Consider the following 23,332-nt stretch of genomic DNA (forward strand, 5'->3'; position numbering starts at 1 on the left):
TTGGATGAGTGACATATTTTTCTACACATACACGGTCGTACGCATTCTATCAGCTTGGCGACAATGTCTACTGTACGACCCGGGCAGCTTGAAAGTGCCTAGAGGGGGGGGGGGGGTGAATAGGCTTTTCTGAAAATTAAAACTAAAACAGCGGATTAAAACTGCCGGATACTCCGGTGAAGGTCGGATACTCCGATCTGGTCCGGAGTATCCGGTCTAGTTCGGAGTCTCCGGTCTATACAGGAAATCAAGAACAACTATGAATTAAAGCGAGCAGCTAGAATCTAAAGGTGAAGCTATGTCTACTGGATATCACAAAGCTAAAACAACAGTTAATACTAGCAAGATGATCACTAAGTCAACTTATATGTAAATTCTCAAATCCACACGATTAAGTAAATTGCACAAATAAGAACGCAAGGGATTATCCCGGAATTCGACCACCTCACAAAGAAGTGCCTACGTCTCCGTTGAGAAGCTCACAAAGAGCCGAGTCTTTTCCAACCCTATCCTCTTCTAGCGACCACAAAGATCAAGCTAGAATTTCCTTACTCAATTTGAAGTCGATTACAAACTTTCCGTGTCACTCCACAAAGATTGGGTGCTCTACGGGCGACGCCTTGCCGTCTAGAAGCACAAAGCTTCAAGAGTAAATATCACAGCGAATGCTCGAGGAAGAACTCAATGCTCAAGTGGCTTAATCTCACTCCAAACCCAAACTCACTAAATTTTGCAAAACTTAGCACTAGAGGTGGTTGGAGGGATTTTGAATGCTCTTAGAATGCTCAAAGAGTCTAGAGTTCACCAGCAACAGCAATCATTTAATGCCAAGGGGTGTGGGAGTATATATAGCATTCTCTCAAAAACTAGCCGTTACTGTTCTGTCAGACCTGATCGGAGTATCCGGTGAACACCGGAGTATCCGATCCCAAATTCAAAAACGGCGTCAGAATGGTCACAGAACGTGTTAGAACTAGCCGTTACAATTCTGTTAAGTTACCAGAGTCTCCGGTGAACACAGGAGTCTCCGGTCCTGACAGGGCTATCAAATAGACTAAGTCCAGAGACTTGCCGGACCCTCTGACTTCTCCAGGTACCGGAGTATCCGGTGAACACCGGAGACTCTGGTCCTTTTGTCAAAAAGAATAAATGTTAACCGAGACACCCCTGCCGGAGTCTCCCTCGGAGACTTCAGTTAAAACATTTTCTCCTACCGGAGTATCCGGTGAACACCGGAGACTCCGGTCTTTTTCAATAAAAATAAAGGCTTAACCAATCATCCTCTGGCGGAGTCTCTCTCGGAGACTTCGGCCTTAAAACTCACCAACTACCGGAGTATCCGGTGAACACCGGAGACTCCGGTCTTTTTCAACAGTATCCGGTGAACACCGGAGACTCCGGTCTTTTTCAACAAAAAATAAATCAGAACCGAGCACCCTCTGCCGGAGTCTATCTCAGAGACTCCGGACTCAGTGAACTTTGCAAAACAAACCCGGTGTCCGTGGGTGAGTGTGTCTCTCAACTTATTGGTTCTAAAGGATATCTTGAGCATTGAGATACTAATCAAGCAATCAAATGCAACCCTCTTAATAGAGCGGCTATCCTAGACTCAATTTTAAAAATAAAAGAATTTAAATACTATTGAGTACTCCTAGTTGCTTCTTCTTTCTTTTCGAAGGGCGTCAAACGTCATATGTCTTCTCAATTTAGACTTAGACCTGTTCATGACTTAGATAAACATATTAGATCCTTAATCGTTTTGTCATCAATAAACCAAAACCCACTTAGGGGGTCTAGATGCACTTTCACAGCTGCAGCTTATGGAGCGTGAGCACGTGGCCCAATCGGACTGCAGGCCAAGGACTGCAACTAACAACCGCTAGTGAAGGTAGGGCACGTGGCCCGCACATCAATGTGTGGCCCAGTCGGATTACAGCCACCATCGTACTGCTAGTGGCGTGTGGGCACATGGCCCAATCGAATGGAGGCTGTGATGTGTGCCTACCAAACGGCAAGGTGTCATAGAAGCGTTAACGTGTCGCACGTTGAACCAACGACATCTTCTACACCATGTTACCGGGTTTTCACGCTGATGTACCAGGTGCCACCCATTCAATAGGTGACATATTATTGACGCTCTTGTAACGGACGACAATATTCTAGATATATAATATTTTAAAATAGATATGTATTTTTATAAATATTAAAAAATAATAAAAAATATATAAAAAATTCCCTGGATCGCAGGCGCTCGTTTCACAGTGAGGAGACCAACCGAGCTGGGCTAGGTTGAGCTAGGTCCTCAATTGGCGTGGATTCGTTAGTCGTTACCCAACCGGCTACAGAAAGGACCCAGCTTGCATAGCACAGCGCGGCCTGACTACGAAGCCCATTGTCGCAAACTCCTTGCCTTTCCAACTCGGGTAGCCGGCCCATCCCCCACCAAAACGAAAGGCCTCTCTTTCTCTCTCAAAAAAAGGCGATTCTTTAGCTCTCTCTTTTTTTAAAAGCTCTGATTTGGTGCGTAACCCGCCGTCCAACCAACAAACACCAGCATGGCACCATGCCCTGCGCGTGCGCACGGAACTGAATTAACCCCGCCCGAGCTCGACGTGATCCTCCCGGCTCACGCACCCCACCGCCTCTCCTTCCCTCTCGCCTTTACGTACCAGTGCGCCGTGTCCTATTCTGCTCGTGTTCGCGCAAACTGTGCGCGCTCCTGGGTCGGCATGTAGCACGGGCACGACGCGATTACACGGAGAGGGGGAGTGCCTTCGCCCACCCAACACCAACACACCATTTTCTGGGACTGGATCCTCCGCAAAGAAGTCACTATAGATAATCTACAGTAATCTACAGTACTTGTAAAACCTAGCCGTTCAATCTACAAGCGTTCCGGATCGACCACTACAGTAAAATTCCACAATACAAAATTTTCGATACAATTATTAATAATTAGTTAATACAGTCTACTGTAGCACAGTCTCGTTTTACTGTAAACTATGATAATCTACACTAATTTATCATTAATACAAAGCATCCGAGTCCCATTTTCTGTGGCTCTCTGAGCATTCACTCGTACCCCCACCCACAGCAAGTCGAGCCACATCCACACAACTAGACAGCGCGGCCTGTACTATCTGTTACGCGTACGCACTAATGGACTAATGGTGAATTGCTGGTGCCCGTGGTACGTGCTGCGTTTCTGAAGAAAAACTGCAGATTTGGCTGACGCGCACATCACACGCATGTCACAGGGGTACATGCTGAACCCCGGTTTCGTAGATTCAGATATCCAAGATCAACACAAGTCTGAAGCATCCCCAAGAATTTTAGCTATCAGGTGCTCGCTATGTACGGCGTTCCGGTGCAACATATACGTGAGCCGCTTCTTTTTCACTAACGCCCATACTCCTTGTGATTTGAATGAATGCCCACAGAAAGTACAGACCATGCATATGTCCCCTTCTCTTTTGTCCGTGTTGGTATCTTATTATAAGGACTTCTCTTCTGCATGTGAAAATATATAGTTGGTAATTGATTCATAAAAAAATATTTAGATTCCACAAAAAGGAAATAGTGACAGTATTGTCTAGAACCAAAAAACATATTGAAGGATAAGTGCACTTACAGGTAGGGCTGGAAACGAGCCGCGCCTGGCTCGGCTCGGCTCGTAGAGCTCGGTGAAGTGTAGACTTGGCTCGGTTCGGTTCGGTTCGATTTGCAAACCGAGTTAAAATGACGGCTCGGTTCAGCTCGGTTGCTGGCTCGAGCCGGCTCGCGAGCCTTCCAGACCATCAGGCATCAATGCAAGACAGAAGTTCAAAAACACATCACACGCAAACAGGGAACACACGATAACAACAACAACTAGATTTATTCATATATATTCATGCATGAGTCATAAAACACAGCTCAAGCTCACATTAGGTAGTCTCAGACTTGCTGCAGCTTTGCAGTCTTCATCACCACGCCCAGCTATATGCCTATATAGCTCTGCACTACATCCATCATGAGGCCTAGCTATGAATAAACAGGGCAACAAATCAATGGAGCAAAAATATGCGCACACACACAATTTCTACAAATAAACGGTCTGATGCTGGAGTGCTGAACTACTAGACCAGGCATGCCAACGGTCCATGGCTCGGTTTGGCTCACAAACAGCTCGCGAGCTAGCTCGACTCGGCTCGGTTCACAAAGCGAGCCAACGGTGTGGCTTGGGCTTGGCTCGTTTGGGTAACGAACCGAGCCGAGCCTCCACGAGCCCGAGCTAGCTCGTGAGCTGCAAGCCTTTTGTCCAGCCCTACTTGCAGTAAAATGGTTTTCACACTTTAAGAGTTGCACATAGCTGAATCACCACTTTCTTTAAAAAAAGTGTGAGCTGCCTCATTGTTGATCAGAGGTAGCGGCGAAGTATTTAAGGCTTTATTTTGAATGCAGAAAGTTTACAAGATTTTATACGGAAAGAAACTCTTTAGAGTAAATTTTGCAAAACTACACTATGATCGTTAAAACTATCACAAAATATATTATTTCCTCCTATTTTACAAAACCATACTTATTTTGCATCACTTTATCACAAAACTATACTTATTTTGATTTAACTATCACAAAACTATATTTTTCCCTCCTATTTCACAAAATCACACTTACTTTGTATTATTTTATTACAAAACTACATTTATGTTACTATGAAGAGATCTAACAAGAAGAGCCAATACGTCATACTTACAGACTTCAGTCATCACCGTTTGCTAACGTGACCGACTACGTCATATCACAATTGCTTGCCAAGTTAGCAGATCCTACGTAGCTTTTAGGCTTCTTCTCTTGGAAGCTACCGATCTGACGCAAGTTGAATATATGAGCGCAAAAAAATATTGTTGGTGGGGGTTGGTGTGGCACCATTTAGCCACCCAAATGGTGCCATGCCAACCCCTACCAGCGCCATTTGAGTGCCTAAATGGTGTCATACCAACCCTACCAACGCTAATTTTATGAGCACAAGAATTCAACTCGAGCCAAATCAATAGCTTTCAAGAGAAGAAGCTCAAATACCATGTAAGATCTGCTAACTTGGGAAGCAATTGTGACATAATATAGTCGATCATGTTAGCAAATGGTGAGGACTGAAGCCTGTAACTATGACACGTAGGTCCATCTTATCCGATCTGTTCACAATAACAAAAGTGTAGTTTTGTAATAAAGTGATGTAAAGTAAATGTGGTTTTTTGAAATAGGAGGGGAAAGTGTAGTTGTAGGACCGAGATAGACAATTAGAGAGGGGTGAATAGACGTCTTCCAAATTACTTGCGAAATAGATAGCCTACTCCTTATCCACCCAACGTTCCTAAAAAACATATAAACAGAAACATGAACTTTAGAGACAAGCGAGAGAGAAAGTTCCAAGGAAACATGACTTTACTAATGAAATATGAACAATAGACTCTATTTAAGACCATTCCATTTGTCTTGTGCACAAAATCTTAAAACTTGAACGAAGAACAAAGTAAATGACAGTTACCGAAACAAGCAACTCTCCAAGTTGATGGTCTAGAGGCAAAGTGATTCAAGACCTTCTCAAATACATGATAATATGGAAATTTATGCCTCTACAAAAAAGAAGAACAATTTCTCAAGATTGAAAATTACAGTTCAAAAGCAAAAACAAAAATCAACAAGAAAATTGAAAAGCTTGCACCGAATGGAAAGAAACCAAAACAATGAGACTAGAAGGATACGAACACAAGCTCATGCAAGAAAATAATCTTCATTAAGCATATATGCCAGCCCTCTTTTTAGCAGATTACAAAGTTTTTTTCCTCATAAACGCTCTAGTCTATTACAAAGCCTATCCAATTCTCTCCTCCAAAACCTATCACAAGGCTCTCAAATGGCTTGCTCAAAGCTCTCTCATATCTCTACCCCCTATTTATAGCCCTTGGGAGCTTCCTTAGCCCTAAAATTTCCTTGTTTCCAAAACACCATTCACCGGTAGTGCACTCCTACCTACCACCGGAGCATTTTAGTCCAGATTTTGCTCCTTCCGTCGAACGGACACGGCTTCTTCATGACTTAGCTTCGCCTCGAAGCAAGCTTCATGATGATTCCACGTAACCCTCCAGTCCTCCCACGGTTTTATGGCTAAACCGCAAAACTCTAACACGCTCTCAAAGCATGACTAGTGAATGTACATGATGTCACATAGAGGGGGAGGGTTAATAGGCGTTTCCTAAAAATTTAAACTTCATAGCGGATTATATATTTCGGATACTCCGGGTCAATCCGGAGACTTCGGGATTAGGAGGTTCTGAGCTTAACCCGGACAGTCCGGATGGAACAGAAAATCAATAACTAAGAATAGCTAAGCAAGTCTAGTTGAATCTAAGGATTATCACAAGTTTAAAAGAAAGCTTAAGGACAATTTCACCGACCACCTGCAGCTACAAACTCGCAAACATATAGATCAGACAACTTTCCCAAAAGATCAACTAGAACGACAAAGAGTACAGGAAAGTAAAGGAGATAAGAATTTGTTTCCTGAAATTCGGATCAAACGATCCTACGTTTCCATTGAGGTGCTCACAAGAGTCAGGTCTCTTTCAACCCTTATCCTCACCAAGCGACTATGAAGATCGAGCTTGGACTTACTCAAAGCTTCCTCTTCCCTTGCGGAGGCGAGGATGACCTTCACAAACTTCCTAGGGCACCCCACAAACTTGGGTGTTCTCCGGGTGACGCCTAGCCGTCTAGGAACTCCAAGCTTCAAGAGTAGCGAACATGAATCGATGGCTTGATGATGAACTCAAGTGCTCAAAAGATCCGAATGACTGATAGATCCCAAATTATCTGGGTCAACCCAGAGATTCTGAGTAAAAACACAAGATCCCTAACTGAACACCCCCTGCTGGAGCTGGACTCGTAGACTCTGGGTAATCCGGAGTAACTGGGTCAGCCTAGAGACTCCGGGCATAGACTAAGACTTGAACTTTCCAATGTTCACGGAGTGATTTGTGTCTCTCTTCATTGGTCTAAATGGGTACTTTGAGCACTAAGATATCTTCAAGTCTACCTATACGCATCCCTCTTGATAGTACGGCATACCTATATTCAAATTCAAAAATAAAATCAATTTAAGTCTATCGAGTGACTACTTGCCGCTTCTCTTTTCCTTTTGAGGGACGCCAACATCATTTAATTTCTTTGATGAGACTAAAACATGTTCATATCTTTAATAAACTCATTAGTTCCTTAATCGTTTGTCATCAATTATCCAAAACCCACATAGGGGCCTAGATGCACTTTCAATCTTCTCCTTTTTGGTGATTGATGATAACACGATTAAAGCTTATAAAAGATTATCGAATTAAAGATTTTTAAATTCTAAGATATATGTGAGATCCAGAGATGGCCAAATGGGCCACTCGGGCCGGCCAGCACGGGCCCAGCTCGGCACGGCCAGGCTACGACACGACCCGATTGGCCCAGCTACTGTAACGGGCCGTGCCGTGCTAGCCCACGTGCCGCGCCCTCGGCCCATGACACAACCCATCTACCATCGTGCCGGGCCGGGTCGGCCCGGGAACTGTTGCGGCACGATCGACTCGGTGACCCGACGGGCACGGCTGGTGGTGAGGCGGGGCGGCCGGCGGCGGGGCGAGGAGGCCGGGGGCACGGCGGCAAGGTGGAGAGGGGTAGCCGGGCGGAGCAGAGCGGCTGGGCGGCAGGACGGGGAGGTCGGGGTCGAGGCGGTCGGGAGGCAGGGTGGGGAGGCCGGGGACGAGGCGGCACAACGGCAGTGTGGAGAGGTTGGTGATAGGGCGGTCGGGAGGTGGGGCGGCACGATGATGGGGCGGAGCGGGGCGGCCGGGCGGTGGGGCTGGGAGGTCAGGGGTAGGGCGGGGCGGCCTACGACGGGGTGGGGCGGCATGGTGGGGGGCGGGGAGGCACGACGGCGGGGTGGGGAGGCCGGGGGCGGAGTGGGGAGGCAGGGGCGGGGTGGCACAGCGACCGAGCGGGGAGGCCGGGGATGGGGCAGGCCGGGCGGCGTGCTGACCCGTGTCGGGCCGTGCCCGTGGCAACCCGTCTAAACCGGGTTGTGCCGTGCCGGCCCGCCGTGCCGAGGCATCAGCCCAGGCACGGCCCGGCTAGTCGTGCCGTGTCGGCCCGCCGTGCCGAGGCATCAGCCCAGGCACGGCCCGGCTAGTCGTGCCGTGTCGGCCCGCCGTGCCGAGGCATCAGCCCAGGCACGACCCGGCTAGTCATGCCGTGCCGGCCCAGCCCAGCTACCATCGGGCCGTACCGTGCCTGGGCCGTGCCTACAGTGCCGTGCCTCGGGCTGGCCCAGTAGGCACGACCCAGTTGGCCATCTTTAGTGAGATCCCCTAAATGTGTGCATTAGATAAATTTGAACTTAAGATCAAATGAACATATTTAAAAGATATTTTTATTGAGGGCACCTCCTATATCTTAGCATCTGTGGGCTGTAAAGAATGTGAGTGAACATGATAATCCGTGATGCATATGACATGGTATATAACATAATAAAAGAAATGGAGAAACTACACCATAGGATGTTATAAAGATCTCATACTACCATAGATCTTACAAATTTAAAGATCAACAACTATCACACTACAACATAGTTTATCACACATTATTACAATAAGTCTTACATGTCCAACAGAAACAATAAAGATTTTAACAGATAAAGGAGATAAAATATTGCCTAGAACTTGGATACTCCGGGTGAATCCAGATACTCCGAATTCAGGCAGAGAACAGACAGCAGGAAGATAAAAGTATTCCCTCGCCCTTTGACATCAAGCATCAAAAAGGAAATTGAAGCAAAGATAAAGATCTAGTCGCTGCCCTCTTCATAGTCCTCATCTTCATTTCCATCTCCACTGCCACTACCATCATCATCATCTTGGAAAATTTCCTCAGCACCACCCAAAGCCTCTTCCTCGGTTTCTTCCTCATCAACCTCTTGTGTCACGCCCCGAACACAGGCTCACATGACAGCCGCCACATAATTATGGATTAAAAACCCATAACCATGTTAAGGCAAAAATACTCAAATAAAATCAGTGATTTACAGAGCAGCTAGCGGAAGCTTTATTTATATGAGAAGTCATAATTTACATGATTAAGTGTCTACTTATACAACTTATTTTGATGTAAACAAATTATTAAACACTACACTATTGATATATCCCAAAATTTCCCACGTATAGCATCTAGTCGTCGTTGTCTTGATTATGACCTTGAGATTCTGTGTTTAACACCCAAAACAATTACGAGTATAAAATACTCAGCAAGATAAAGACATTGCATGTATAAATAAACCTGAATTATTATAATATCAAATTTTCATTGTTTATTTAACTCTGCAGAGATTGTCCAATCACTAATATTACATCGTGTTTTGTACCACGACGAGACCTGAGCTTTTCCTATGGACAATCCCAAATGATACTATCAATGCACGTGCCACACCATACAGGTGAATAATATAGTCCCGGCTACATGACTAGATCTTTCACTAGGCACTCCCGGTAACTCAAAATGTATCGACTGTCCACGTCAGTATCCACTCTACCATTAGTGATCGACAACAGTATGAATAATTGATTGAACATATAATTGATTGAATAGAAATACAAACATAACTTAAAATGTAATATTGAACTGCAATATTAATGGATAATAATGAGTAATAACAGGAAATATAATATTGAAATATAAATAGACTATAATGTTGATATAAATATGTTACTCTAAGAGAGTGTGAATGCAGCTTACAGATAAAAGCATAATAATAATAAAGTAGTGTGCAACACAGATTGCAGATAAAAAGACGATATAAATAAGACGGGTGTTAACGCAGCTTGCAAATAAAAGAATGATATAAATAAGACTGGTGTCAACGCAGCTTGCCTCTTACTAAGAAAACCAAGATATAGCGCCTTTGTCCTGATATGAAATTTTGGCAGAACCGACGCTTGAAAATCGATGTTTATATATCTCGGTGGGAAACCCGAACTATAACTTGACAGAATACCCGGACTATAGTTTAACTATAAACTATAGCACCCTAATAGTACACTAATGATCTTGACTAATAATAATATGGAAGTGCAAGAGTGTGTGTACAAGTGTATTGTATGAGGAAGACTTGAGTGGAGGTGTGAGTGTTGAAAGGAGACTTGCTTGTGTGAATGCATGGCAGTAGCAGGTGACTTGCTGTATTTATAGGTGTAGTTGGCTTGGCCCTACGGAAGCTCAAACATTAGTTAAATCTCTCCATCCTGATCCTTGGCTTTTGATTGGCCCTCACGTCAAGTAAGTAGTGCTGGAGGAAAGTGAAATTTTGTGGCTCATTGACATGGCCCCACATGGAAGTGGCTAAAGTTAGCTAACCGACATAGCAAATTCAAAGGGTAGCTGGCTGATACAATGAGTTGTGTTGGAATTGAATACAAGACACTTGTTTGGTAAACTATTCTACCGAGGGTTAAAACAACAAGAGATATGCCTTTCCTATGGCTGCTAGTAGTTTTGCATGCTGAAGCTTGAGAGCTGATGTACTGTTGCTGACGTGGATGATAAGTGAGAGTGAAATTACAATGTGTTGGCTCATGTGGAAATATATAGCTTGAGCATTATCCGTATGAGAAAAACAATGAGTGCTCAGTTGTATGGTTTATGTTTGGGTCCTCAAGGTAAAAAAAATCTAAAGTACTACACTCATCCTTATCCAACATGATTGTAGATTATTTCTAATATGCATGTCAGATGGGCCATAGGTAGAATTTTGCTTCCATCGGGTGCAATCATTCATAAGTACTAATTTAATATATGGATCAACTCAAGTACCATAATTAATTAGCCAAACATCTTATTATATTATATCTAATTATGTTGTTCCTCACATCTTGAGCATGAGATGTTCCTTCTCCCTCTGCAGCAATTTGTGCCTCATCATACTAAGCCCATAGATTCTCAAAAGCTTCAAGCTCGCTTACTTCTTCTTCGGAGACAATTAAGAGCAAGGAGGTTCAATCCTCAAATACGTATAAATAGTTTTTTGCCTCTCCTCAATCTTCCTCAACCTCAAATTAGTTTTGTCTTTGTGTTCTTTTATCTTCACAGTATTGTGAGTGCAAATATTGAATATAGCTTTGATGACACTCTTGATAAAGGATGGAGAGTCACAAGAGGAAGATGTACATGTCAGTGCTGCCTTTTGTGCTACGCTAAGAGCTGACCTTGGAGGAGAAGGTGGCATAGATGAAGATGCTTTTGAACCCACCAACCTTACCCTATAAGGCTCATGCTTCATTTCCTTAAAGAAATTCTTCTTTGTGATCTTCTCGATCATAAACATGATATATGGCGCATAGGCACAACTCATGCTAGGTATATGAGATGTAGTGTGTATCTCTTCCCAAAGAAAGTCCACCACACTAAACGGATCACCCTCATGGACATCCTAGCAAGAACATTCCTTATGTTCCCGTGAACATTAGTGGAATCACCACTTTTTGAGCTAAAGTGAGACATAACAAGGAGTTTAGACACTTGTAGAATTGCCTCGTGCCATTTGTTGTGCTAAAAGTCACTTCACCTTGATTCTCATACATGAAGTCCATTTCTTTAGAGGAGAGTTGTGGATCATTATGAATCTTGGTCTTGCTTGTGTCCTAGACATCAAATCCAAACAAATGAGCAAAAGACCAATATTTGATCTTGTATTTCTCTCATTTGAGCATCCGAAATATTGATTGGTTTTCTTCATGGTCATAGTAGAAAGTGGCATAAAATTGTGTTATAACCTAATCACTCCAATCATATTTCAATGCCATGATATTCTTGATCATTTTATCCTCACAAGATGCAATGAACTCATTGAAGGTATGATCATTTTTGTTAGCCACATAGTCCCAATCAATTCATTGCATTGGGGTGACCGGCTTCTTCTTCTTGAGGATCATAGTTTCATGGAAACCCGCTTGGAAATCATTCCAAAACTGATAATCCGCCACATTTTTATCATAAACATATGGATCTTTATATCTTACATTTTTCACTTGCTGGACCTTTTCATGTAATAAGTCACTCTTCTGCCTAGCTCACCGAATCTTACACCATTATATGGCTTGTGAAGTTTCAAAGGTTGCACATAAGTTCTTTCTTCATCTTGCTCTTCCTATATTTCCTCTTGCCTTTGGGCCCTAGAACCAGAGGCAACTGCCTTTCCCTTGCCTCTCCCTTCTACGGCTCCCCTTCTTCCTCTAGATGGCAAAGCATCACCACGAGGCACATTGACAGTTCGAGCCGCCTCATCAATGTGAATGCCACCGGCACGTGAAGCCTTTACCTTAAAAACCACCTTGCGGGTACGATCTTGTCCACTACCATGTCCACTGCCACTACAACTGCATTCGTCCTCTGAAGCAGGTTGCTGTGATGGAGAGTCGATTTGGGCTAGTGGATCAAACTTAGCCTTTAGCCTCCTTCATTAAGCTTGACCAACATCTTTTACATGAACCATCTTGAATTGTCCTGAGATAAATATGGATGACATGCTAGAGATATGAAAAGGATTGCTCAAGAAATGGAATTGACAAAATTCAATGAACATGATATGGACAACCCAGAGTATCCTGGTTCAACCTGGACTATCCGGGTTGCCCAATCCTGAGGCAAAAACTTGGGGTTTGAAGGATTTAACAAATGCATTTGCAAACCCTTGAAATACATAATTCTAGGAAGGAAAAGGAGTATCTTCACCAAAGAAAATTAACTCTAGAGATAGGTATAGAGAGATTGAGAGGAAACAATTTTTAGGTTTACCTTGAGATCAAGCGAAGCACTCGGAGTCGATTCGAAGGGAGGGCTGGACAATCCGACCAAGAGATGAGTTGACTTGGTGAAGAACTTGGAAATTCTACGGTGAAAACCTTAGATCGCCAGAGGGGAGGTCACCGCGGTGGGAGGATGAGAGAGGAGGTGAAAGAGATAGAATGAAGAGGTAACTCCTTGGGCTGGGTATAAGACTGGATAACCCGGAGTATCCAGGTGGACCCGGAGTCTCTGAGTTCGGATTTAAAATATAACCGACAGGGGCCACCCGGAGGGTAACTCAGAACATCCGGGTTGAGTGACAGAATCCGGAGTATCCAGATGAACCCGGAGACTCTGGGTTCTATCAACTCGACAGAGACACCCAGGGCCTAAGCACTTCTAGAATCCGAATACTCCAGGCTAAATCGGACCTTTCAGGTTCTGGAACATGGCAGAACTTGATTTTTTGAGCTGAGATTCGACGTGGATTTTTGAGAGAAGGGCGGTTGGACATATAAGACATTTTTGCCACTTATGATCAGCCAACAAACAAGAATACATAACGATAATCATAAGTTATAAAATATTATCAAAATATCAAAGAATCAAAAATTTGAAAATAGCACTAAAAAGATATTTTCGCAAACTTCTAGCTTCCAAAGCTATAAGACTAGAACAAATAATTGTGTGCAACATATCAAGCCACGTTACGAGAATCTAGGATATTTAGCTCACTTCTCAACTTGCAAAACCTTTACTCGTCTAGCGGCTTGGTGAGGATATCGGCTAGTTGTTATTCAGTTCTCACATGGTGAATATCGATATTCCCTTTGGTTGAGTGGTCTCTCAAGAAATGGTGCCGGGTGTCTATATGTTTGGTATTTGAGTGTTGCACGGGATTGTTGGTTATTTTGATAGCACTCTCATTGTCACAAAAAAGTGGGATTTTGGTCATGTTGTAGCCATAATCTCTTAAGGTTTGCTTCATCCAAATTAGTTGAGCACGACAAGTGCCAATGGCAACATACTCGGCTTCGGTGGTAGATAGAGCTACATAATTCTATTTCTTTGAGGTCCAAGACACGAGGACCTACCTAAGAATTGGCAAGACCTGAATGTACTCTTTCTATCCACTTTGCAACCGGCATAGTCGGAATCTGAATAGCCGATAAGGTGAAAGGTTGAACCTTTAGAATACCATAAGCCAAGGTAAGAAGTATGAATAAAATATCTAATAATTCTCTTGATGGCCACTAAATGGTACTTTTTTGGAGTGACTTGAAATCGTGCATACACTAAGCATAATATCGGGCCTAGATGCACAAAGGTAAAGTAAAGAACCAATTATAGAGTGATATACTTTTTGATCCACGGTCTTGCTATCTTTGTTGAGGTCGAGATGTCCATTGGCTTGTATAGGAGTATTTATAGGCTTGGCATTCTCTATGTCAAACTTCTTGAGTATATCTTTGATGTACTTGGTTTGGCATATGAATGTGTCTTCCTTGAGTTGTTTGATATGAAATCATAGGAAGAACTTCAACTCCCCCACCATTGACATCCTAAACCTTTTGGTCATGATCCTGTTAAATTCTTCACAAAAAGATTGATTAGTAGAACCAAATATAATATCATCGATATATATTTGACAAATAAATAAATCATTATTAACTTTACTAGTGAAAAGAGTAGTATCAGCTTTGCCTATTTCAAAGCCTTTTCGACAAAAAAGTTGTAAAGGCATTCATACCATAATCTAGGTGGTTGCTTAAGCCCATAGAACGCCTTATGGAGTTTGTATACACGATGAGGATACTTGGTATCTTTAAATTCAGGTGATTGCTCTGCATATACCAATTCGGAGATAGGTTCATTAAAAAATGTGCTCTTTACATCCAATTGATATAACTTGAAACATAGTGAGTAGCATAGGCAATGAATATACGAATTGACTCAAGCCTAGTTATGGGAGCATAAGTCTCACTAAAATCCAAACCTTCTGTTTGCGTGAAGCCTTGAGCAATCAACCTCGCCTTGTTTCTAGTCATGATCCCGTTCTCATCTTATTTGTTGTAGAAGACCTCTTTAGTGCCAATCATATTTTGTTTGGATTTTTTCACTAATGACCAAACTCTTGAAGTTGTTAAGTGCTTCTTGCATGGCCATCACCTAATCCGGATCTCCAAATGCATCATGTACCTTCAAAGGCTCCAAAGAGGAAACAAAAAAGTAATATTCACAAAAATTTACAATTCTAGAATGAGTGGTTACCTCTCTTTATATATCACCAAGGATGTTGTCAATCGGGTGATCTTTTTGATACTTTGATGAATTCTTGGATGTGGCACTTGAGATTACAGCTGAATATCATCTACATCATCATCATCAAGGAATTTGTTGGAGTCATTATGAGCTTGATCTTGATCTTGATCTAGACTTTGGTCTTGATCTTTAGTTGATGTTGTTGGCTCCACTTGAGTTGATGAAGATGGATTGGCTTGATCATTATTAGCCACTTGTTGCTCTTGGGGTTCTAAGGCTTGATTTCACCAATTGATATCTTCTTAATTGTCTCACTTAGAATTTCTTCATCACTTAAAATATTAGAATCAACTTGCTCCACTTGAAAGCCGTTAGATTCATCAAATGTCACATCACGCGTGATCCATAACCAAGTAAGAAACCTTTATCTACCTTAGAAGCAAACTTAGAAATTTTGACCTTCTTATTTAAAATAAAGCATTTACTACCAAAACTCTAAATTAAGACACATTAGGTTTATTACCGGTTACAAGCTCGTAGGCGGTCTTCTTCAAGATCTTGTGGAGATATAAGTGGTTGATGGCATGACATGCGGTGTTAACGGTCTCCGCCCAAAATTAATCCGAGATCTTATACTCATCAAATATGGTCCTTGCCGACTCTATGAGATCCCTATTCTTTCTCTCGATAGCCTCATTTTGTTGAGGGGAGTAGGGTGCCGAGAATTCATGCTTGATCCCTTCTTCATCAAGAAATTCTTCGACTTGTATATTCTTAAATTTGCTTCTGTTATCGTTTCTCACCCTTTTTATCTTCACATCGAATTCATTTTGGGCTCTCCTCACAAATTTCTTGAATATGGATTCTGTTTCACTCTTGTCATGCAAAAATAATACCCAAGTGAAATGAGCATAATCATCAACAATAATCAAATAATATTTATTACCACCAATACTTATGTAGGCGATTGTTCCAAATAAATTCATGTGAAGAAGCTCCAATGGTCTTATAGTCGTCATCATATTCTTGGCGGGATGAGGAGCTCCAATTTGCTTACCCGCTTGACATGCACTACAAATTCTATCTTTCTCAAAAGAGACATTTGTTAGTCCTCGGATGTGCTCCCCTTTAGAAGTTTAAAAAAGTTCCTCATACCAACATGGGCTAATCGGCGTACCATAGCCAACTCATTCTAGACTTAGCAATCAAACAAGGCTTAGACCTTACTTCATCCATTAAAAAGTCAACAAGATAAAGCTTACCCTTCAAATGACCGATGAAAACTATTGATGAGTTTTCCTTCTAGAGACAGCCACACCCTCATTAGTAAAAAGAAAATTATAGTCTATTTCATAAAGTTGTGATACGAACAACAAATTATAATTAAGAGATTTGACTAACAACACATTTGAGATAGAATGATCATTGGAGATAGTAATTTTACCTACACCAATTACCTCTCCTTTCCCATCATCACTAAAAAGATATTTTCATAAGATCCTCTATTTTCTTTATATAATGAGAATATTCCCTTCTCTCTGGTCATATGATTTGTTCATCCACTATCAATCACCCAACTTGATCCACCGAAGGAGTATGCTTATAAATAAGTTAAGCTTTTATTTTAGGTATCAAAATTTGTTTGGGTCCTTTCATGTTAGTCACAAGCACTTTTGGCACCCACACTGTCGGTGAATCAGGAACCAGGGGTCCCCGAATCCTGAGGCCGGGCCAGTAATCCGCCATGTGGCGTCCTCCCGCGGGGTCATCTCCGCGAGGTAAAAAAGACTAAGTCCCGGGAGAGGGCGCTCGGGGCCACAGTCGATGGTCCCCGAGTGCCCGGGTTCCCCAATGATCTGCAAAGATTAACTAACCGGGAAGAGAGTGCTCGGGGAGGTGAACAGTGACCCCCGAGCACCCAAGTCCCCCGACGACTAGGAGAACCGAGTACCGGGAGGGGTGTGCCTGAGGCTGCGAGCAGTGACCCCCCGGGGACCCGAGTACCCCAAGGACTCAAGGAAGGTAGTTCCGGGAGAGAGTGCTCGGGGCTACGAGCAGCGGCCCCCGAGCACTCAGTTTCCCGAGGATCCATACAGTCAAGTCCGGGAGAGAGTACCCGGGCCATGAACAGTGGCCCCCGAGCACTCAGTTCCCCGAGGACCAAGAAAGGGCGTTCTCGGGAGATAGTGCTCGGGGAGGTGAACAGTGACCCCCGGGCACTTGGGTCCCCGACGATCCCGGAAGCCCCCCGTCAGTGGCCCCCACAGGGGTCCAGCGATGAGGTGTCAGCCAGTGAAAGGCCCGATGCCGCATTTAAGAGCGCGCGTGGCCTGTCACCTCCAACTGCTCCCGCCACGCTCGGTGTTAGTTCCTGCCATATTCTGGCAGAAGGGCGTGGGGACATTTAATGCACGGGTCCCATCCCGCGCTATCCGGCATGCCTCAGGATACCATCGCGAGGCCCGAGGCATTCCGTCTGCTGTGCTGCTGTGGCAGGCGAACAAGATCGGGCAGGCACGCCGGGCCACTCTGCGGCTGCCCGGTGGGCCCTCTCCACGGCGCCCGTTGCCAGTGCCATCATGACGACTGAAGACCGGGCACGGGGCGCGTTTTCAACCCCCGTCACTTCGCGCAAAGGCTATGATGATGCCCTTTCCATTTATGGCGCCTTGGAACTCGCGCCCTCCCATTCGGGGCACGTTACCGTCGGCTGGTATTTAAGGAGCCGGCAGGCACGGACAAAGACAGTTAATGAATAGGAAGGCAACACTCGAACTCTCAGACAGGCGCACACAGAGTCCAACAGAGATCGAAGAACACCTTCGTACGAGCATAGAAACCGAAGAACAAGGAGCCCAAGGCTCTAGGATAGACAAACATTCTTGTAACTAGCACATTCCTGAGAGACATTCTCAGGGTATTTATAGCATCCACACATGAGTAGGGTGTTACGCGCAATGCGGCCCGAACCTGTCTAAAAATCCCCCAGCGCATGTACTCTTTTCTGCGTTAGATCATTCTACCCCACCTGCCATCGCATTTACGTCCATTTATTTCTCCAGCAAACTTATTCAGAATCATCCCCCCGGCCGAATCTCTAAAAAGGGGTCCCTCAGGATCCCTGCGATAGGAGCTAACCCTCCGACACACACATTCCTTTTCATAATTTGATCCTTTATATGAGCATCAACATATAGAGCAACCATTTTACTATAGTGGTTACTTTTCAAAACATAAGATGAATAAAAAGTAGATTGAGATGCATGCTCCTTGGGTTGCTTGACTTGTATGGTGAGATTATTTTGCTTGCCTCCCTTAATGAATTTGAGGCACTCATTGCTATTTATCACCACACGCTCACTTGACTTGCTTGTATGCATATGAAACACAAGGTATCTCTTTTGTTTGTTGTTCTTGACCTCAATGGTCTTGTATAGTGTATCCTTGAATTTGTATGTCTTGATACACCCATACTTAACCAAGGCATTTAGCATCTCATTCTCCTTTTGTAAGGCTAGCAAATATTGAACATTAGTAGCACAAATATTTATATCAACATTGTAACAACGAGAGCAATCATGACTAGTAGACACATTAGAGAGTAATGTTGCATCATTAGAGGGAGAAGAGCTACTCCTAAGAGCATCAATTTGCACTTTAAGAGTTTTATGAGTTTCATCTAAACATTTGAATTTCTTTTGAAGTGTAGAATTTCTACCCTCTAGACTAGCAATTGAGACATCGACCAGATTAAGATCTTTGGTCAATTTCTTAACTTTCTCCTTCTCTTTAGAAAGGAGCTCCTCGAGTTTAAGGTTTCTCTCATTTTCAAGGATGAGCAAGTCCACTTGCTTCTCGAGAATCTCCTTTTAACTCTCTATTGTTTTTATTAGCTCCTTTATTTTAGACATAATATTTTTACTTAAACCTTTAAGTAAAGATCCACAATCATTATCATCATCACTTAGATTGTGATTTTACATTGCGCCATTTTGCCATGAGACACTTGCGAGTGTCGTCGCCGTTGCTCATGTCACCAAAAAGTGATTTTGTTGGTGTAGAGGAGCGGATGGCGATGGTGACGACCCCTTCATCATCAGAGTGGAGTTGGAGTTAGAGTCTCACTCCTCGCTAATGTGAGCTTGACCCGAATATTTTTTTTTCTAAGGTCTTGTACTTGTCCTTCTTGAAAGACTTGTTCTTCTTTTCTTCTTTGTCCTTACTTTTCTTCTTGTTAGGACATTCGGCAATGAAGTGGTCAACTTCGCCACACTCATAGCAAGCTCTCTTATATGTTCTTCTTTTGGACATGTTTCTCTTGTGCTTGCTATAGCCACCCTTCTTCATGATTTTTTTAATTTTCTTTAAAAAGAAAACAATATGTTTATCATCGGAGCTCTCATCTTCACTTGAGCTCAATTCTTCAATTTGATTGCTCTTGCTTGCCTTGAATGCTACTTCTTTGTTCTTGGCGGTTGAGCTTTGCTTAACTAGGTTCTTAACTTCATTAGCTTCCTCCTCCATAAGCTCATGAACAAGAATTCTATCGAGCACATCAGTTGGTGTGAGTCTCTTGTAATCTCTTTTTTCTTGGATGAGAGTGACCAAGGTGGGGTTTCTTGGTGCAAAATCTCTCAGCAATCTTTGCACTACCTTGTGATCATCTAGATCTTTACTTCTAAACCTTTTAATCTTGTTCACTAACATCATTAGGCGGTCATACATTGCTTGGGGGTTTCATCATCTTCTATAACAAATCATTCCAATTTACCTTCAAACAATTCTATCTTGGACGCTCACGCTTGTGGTGTCTTCATGTGCGATTTGGAGTGTATCTCATATCACTTTGGCTTTCTCATGCCCATTCACCTTGTTGAACTCTTCGGGGCTCAAAGCGCCAAGCAATACACTTATGGCTTGTGCATTGTGGTGAAGATTTTGTTCTTGTTTGGAAGTAAGTTCTTTGTCCTCATCCGATAGCTCAAAACTTGTGCAAACAATCTTCCAAATACTTAGATAAAGAGAGATTAGATGCAATCTTATTTTGTGCCTCTAAGCGGCATAGTGTATGCAATCAAAATATGGAGCACGCTGGATGGTATGGATATAAAAGAATTAGATGCATTCAATTTATCATAAATTGAATTCAATTGCAACTCCCTTACTTTTACCGTTACCTGAAGTTGAAAGATCATCCTTTGGACTCTTTGGGCTTTTTGGACTTTTCTCCCTAGATGCTAACATCATAAATTTCTCCAAGCGGTGAAGCCTTATAGGAGATTAGGCTCTGATGCCAATTGAATATACGTGATGTAATCTAGAGGGGGTGAATAGGCATTTCTTGAAAATTAAAACTTCATAACGGTTTACATATTCCAAATACTTCGGGTCAATCCAGACACTCCTGGGTCCGAAGGTTCCGAGCTTAACCCAGACAGTCTGAATGGAAAAGAAAATCAAAAACTAAGAACACCTAAGCAAGTCTAGTTGAATCTAATAATTACCACATGTTTCAAAGGAATCTTAAGGACAATTTCACCAACCACCTATAGCTACAAATTCACAAACATATAGATCAGACAACTTTCCAAAAAGATCAACTAGAATGAGAAAGAATGTAAGAAAGTAAAAGAGACAAAAATTTGTTTCCCGAAGTTTGAATCAAACGATCCTATATCTCCATTGAGATGCTCACAAGAGACAAGTCTCTTTCAACCCTTATCCTCACCAAGCGACCACAAAGATCGAGCTTGCACTTACTCAAAGCTTCATCTTCCCTTGCGGAAGTGAGGATGACCTTCACAAACTTTCCAGGACACTCCACAAACTTAGGTGCTCTCCAAGTTACGCCTAGCCGTCTATGAGCTCCAGGCTCCAAGAGTAGCGAACGTGAATCGACAGCTTGATAATGAACTCAAGTGCTCAAAAGATGGATTTATGCTCACTAGTACTCAATCTCACTTTCCCAACCCAACTCTCTAAACATTGCAAGATTTAATGTACTAGAGAAGTTAGGAAGGCTATTAAATTGCTATGAATGTGTTTGTCTCGAGTTGGTTCGGCAACAGCAACACTCAAATGGAGAGAGGGAGGGGCATTTATACCTTTCCAAAAAAAACCAGCTGTCACAGTTTTTTACTAAACCAGAGTATCCAGGTTCAACCCGGAGACTCCGGGTTGGCACTTTAACACATAACCAATAGCCCTGTCCGGAATCCACACGGAGGGTCTGGATGACTGACAGATCCTGGAGTATCTGGATTAACCTGGAGACTCCAAGTAAAACACAAGGGCCCTAATCGATCACCCCCTGCCGGAGTTGAACTCAGAGACTAATCCAGAGTATCTGGGCCAGCTTGGAGACTCCGGGTACAGACTAAGACTTAAAACTTCTCGATGTTCATGGGGTGATTTGTGTCTCTCTTCTTTAGTCTAAATGGATGCCTTGAGCACTGAGACATCTTCAAGTTCATCTATACGCATTTCTCTTGATAGTACGAAATACCTGTACTCAAATTCAAAAATAAAATCAATTTAAATCTATTGAGTGACTACATACCGCTTCTCTTTTCCTTTTGAGGGACGCCAACGTCATTTAAATTCTTTGATAGGACTAAAACATATTCATAAATTTAATAAACTCATTAGTCCCTTAATTGTTTGTCATCAATTATCTAAAACCCACATAGGGGCCTGGATGCACTTTGAACTAGCCGCCACTTGCTTTACCTCAAGCAAGCGTTTTGACGTTGATGCGTGTCCTCTGTCTTGCAATCTTGACCGCCGGCAAGACTCTCCCGCTTCCGATCCATCGGGCCACCTTGTCACTTGCGTCGGCATCCCCTTCGCTTGACTTTGTCACATGCCGTCTTCATCCTTCATCCTCTCTATGCTTTGCTTGAACTCCATATGTACCGTTATGATCACCCTTGACTCCGTTCGATCTCCTTTATCGTCTAGCACCAAGTACCCACTTGGCTCTGAACATCCCATCATCTACCGTCAAGTTGCATCCATCACCTGCACACTATAAAACAACAAAACACATATCTCCAAATTCCAATAATATCTTTAGTTAGCCCATAACATAAATCCTCAGTTCAGAACTCATTCTGCAGAAAACGTGAGCACCAGATGTTCCGGCGTGTTCACTCACTGAGCACCGGAATATCCGGTGAGTATGTTTCCATTCAGCGCACTGAAAAATGCATTCTACAAGAATTGGTCCGGTGTGAAGCTTCGGTGCTCACTTTCCTGTCACCAGACCATCCAGCGCATTTATCTTTGCCAGACTCTCCTTCTGCAACCTCTTTGTAAAAATTAGTCTGGTGTATTATCCGGTGTTCATAAACTCCCACACCGGACTATCCGGTGGCTTCTTCAGATTTGGCGCCAAACTTAGAATTTCAAATTTTGCTGCGCACTAGAAAATACTCTGGTGCTATCAGCATTACATCACCGGATCATCTAGTCAGGTCTTCTACTTTTCACCAAAAATTTCTTCTCTGTAGGAAATGATTCGGTGCTCTCTAAGCCCATTGTCAGACAATCCGGTGTCTTGATCTTCATTTTTGCTTGAGCACAGAGTTGCTCCGGTATCAGCTTCAGTACCACATTGGACCATCCCAGTGAAGCCAACTTCCCAGATACTGGATATTTCGATAAATTCATTTTTCCTGGATCCAAGATAGAAACTCCAAGTTAGGTTAGCCATAAACAAAATCATGTACAAATAAGTTCATGTCAACCAAGTTTAACTCAAATCCAACGTTATCAATAACTCGTCAAACTAAGGCACATCTTAACTTGGTTTTTCAGTAGTTTTATGATAGTTAAATTAAAAGAAGTGTAGTTTTATGATAAAATAATGTAAAATAAGTGTGGTTTATAAAATAAGAGGAGAAAAATATAGTTTTGTGATAATTTTAACAATCATAGTGTAATTTTATAAAATTTACTGAACTCTTTAATTCATATCAGAACAATTTATAAGAGAACTTACCCCGAAAATAACATTAGATAGATATAAGGTACACTTTGGATATTTATCCTCTGGCAGTGGCGGGCCGGCCCACAGCACAGCACACACATGTGAGTGTGACACCCCTTTGCAACCTCTTTTTTTTTTTGGGTGCGGAGAGGTGTTTTATGCCAAAGTTGGCATTTGAACTGTAGCACCCTTGCCTCATATGCACATACACACGCACGGCCTGACTCT

At 42.9% G+C, this 23,332-nt stretch overlaps 1 protein-coding gene across 1 annotated transcript; it reads right to left on the reverse strand.

Moving 5' to 3' along the window:
* Nucleotides 1-7,555: 7,555 nt before the first annotated feature.
* LOC133914735 (proline-rich receptor-like protein kinase PERK2) lies at nucleotides 7,556-7,933 on the reverse strand. Its single transcript, XM_062357768.1, has one exon. It carries the CDS (start codon nucleotides 7,931-7,933, stop codon nucleotides 7,556-7,558), a length of 378 nt encoding a protein of 125 aa, XP_062213752.1.
* Nucleotides 7,934-23,332: the final 15,399 nt, after the last annotated feature.

The sequence above is a fragment of the Phragmites australis genome, chromosome 4 (assembly GCF_958298935.1).
Source record: "Phragmites australis chromosome 4, lpPhrAust1.1, whole genome shotgun sequence".
Lineage (NCBI taxonomy): Eukaryota > Viridiplantae > Streptophyta > Magnoliopsida > Poales > Poaceae > Phragmites > Phragmites australis.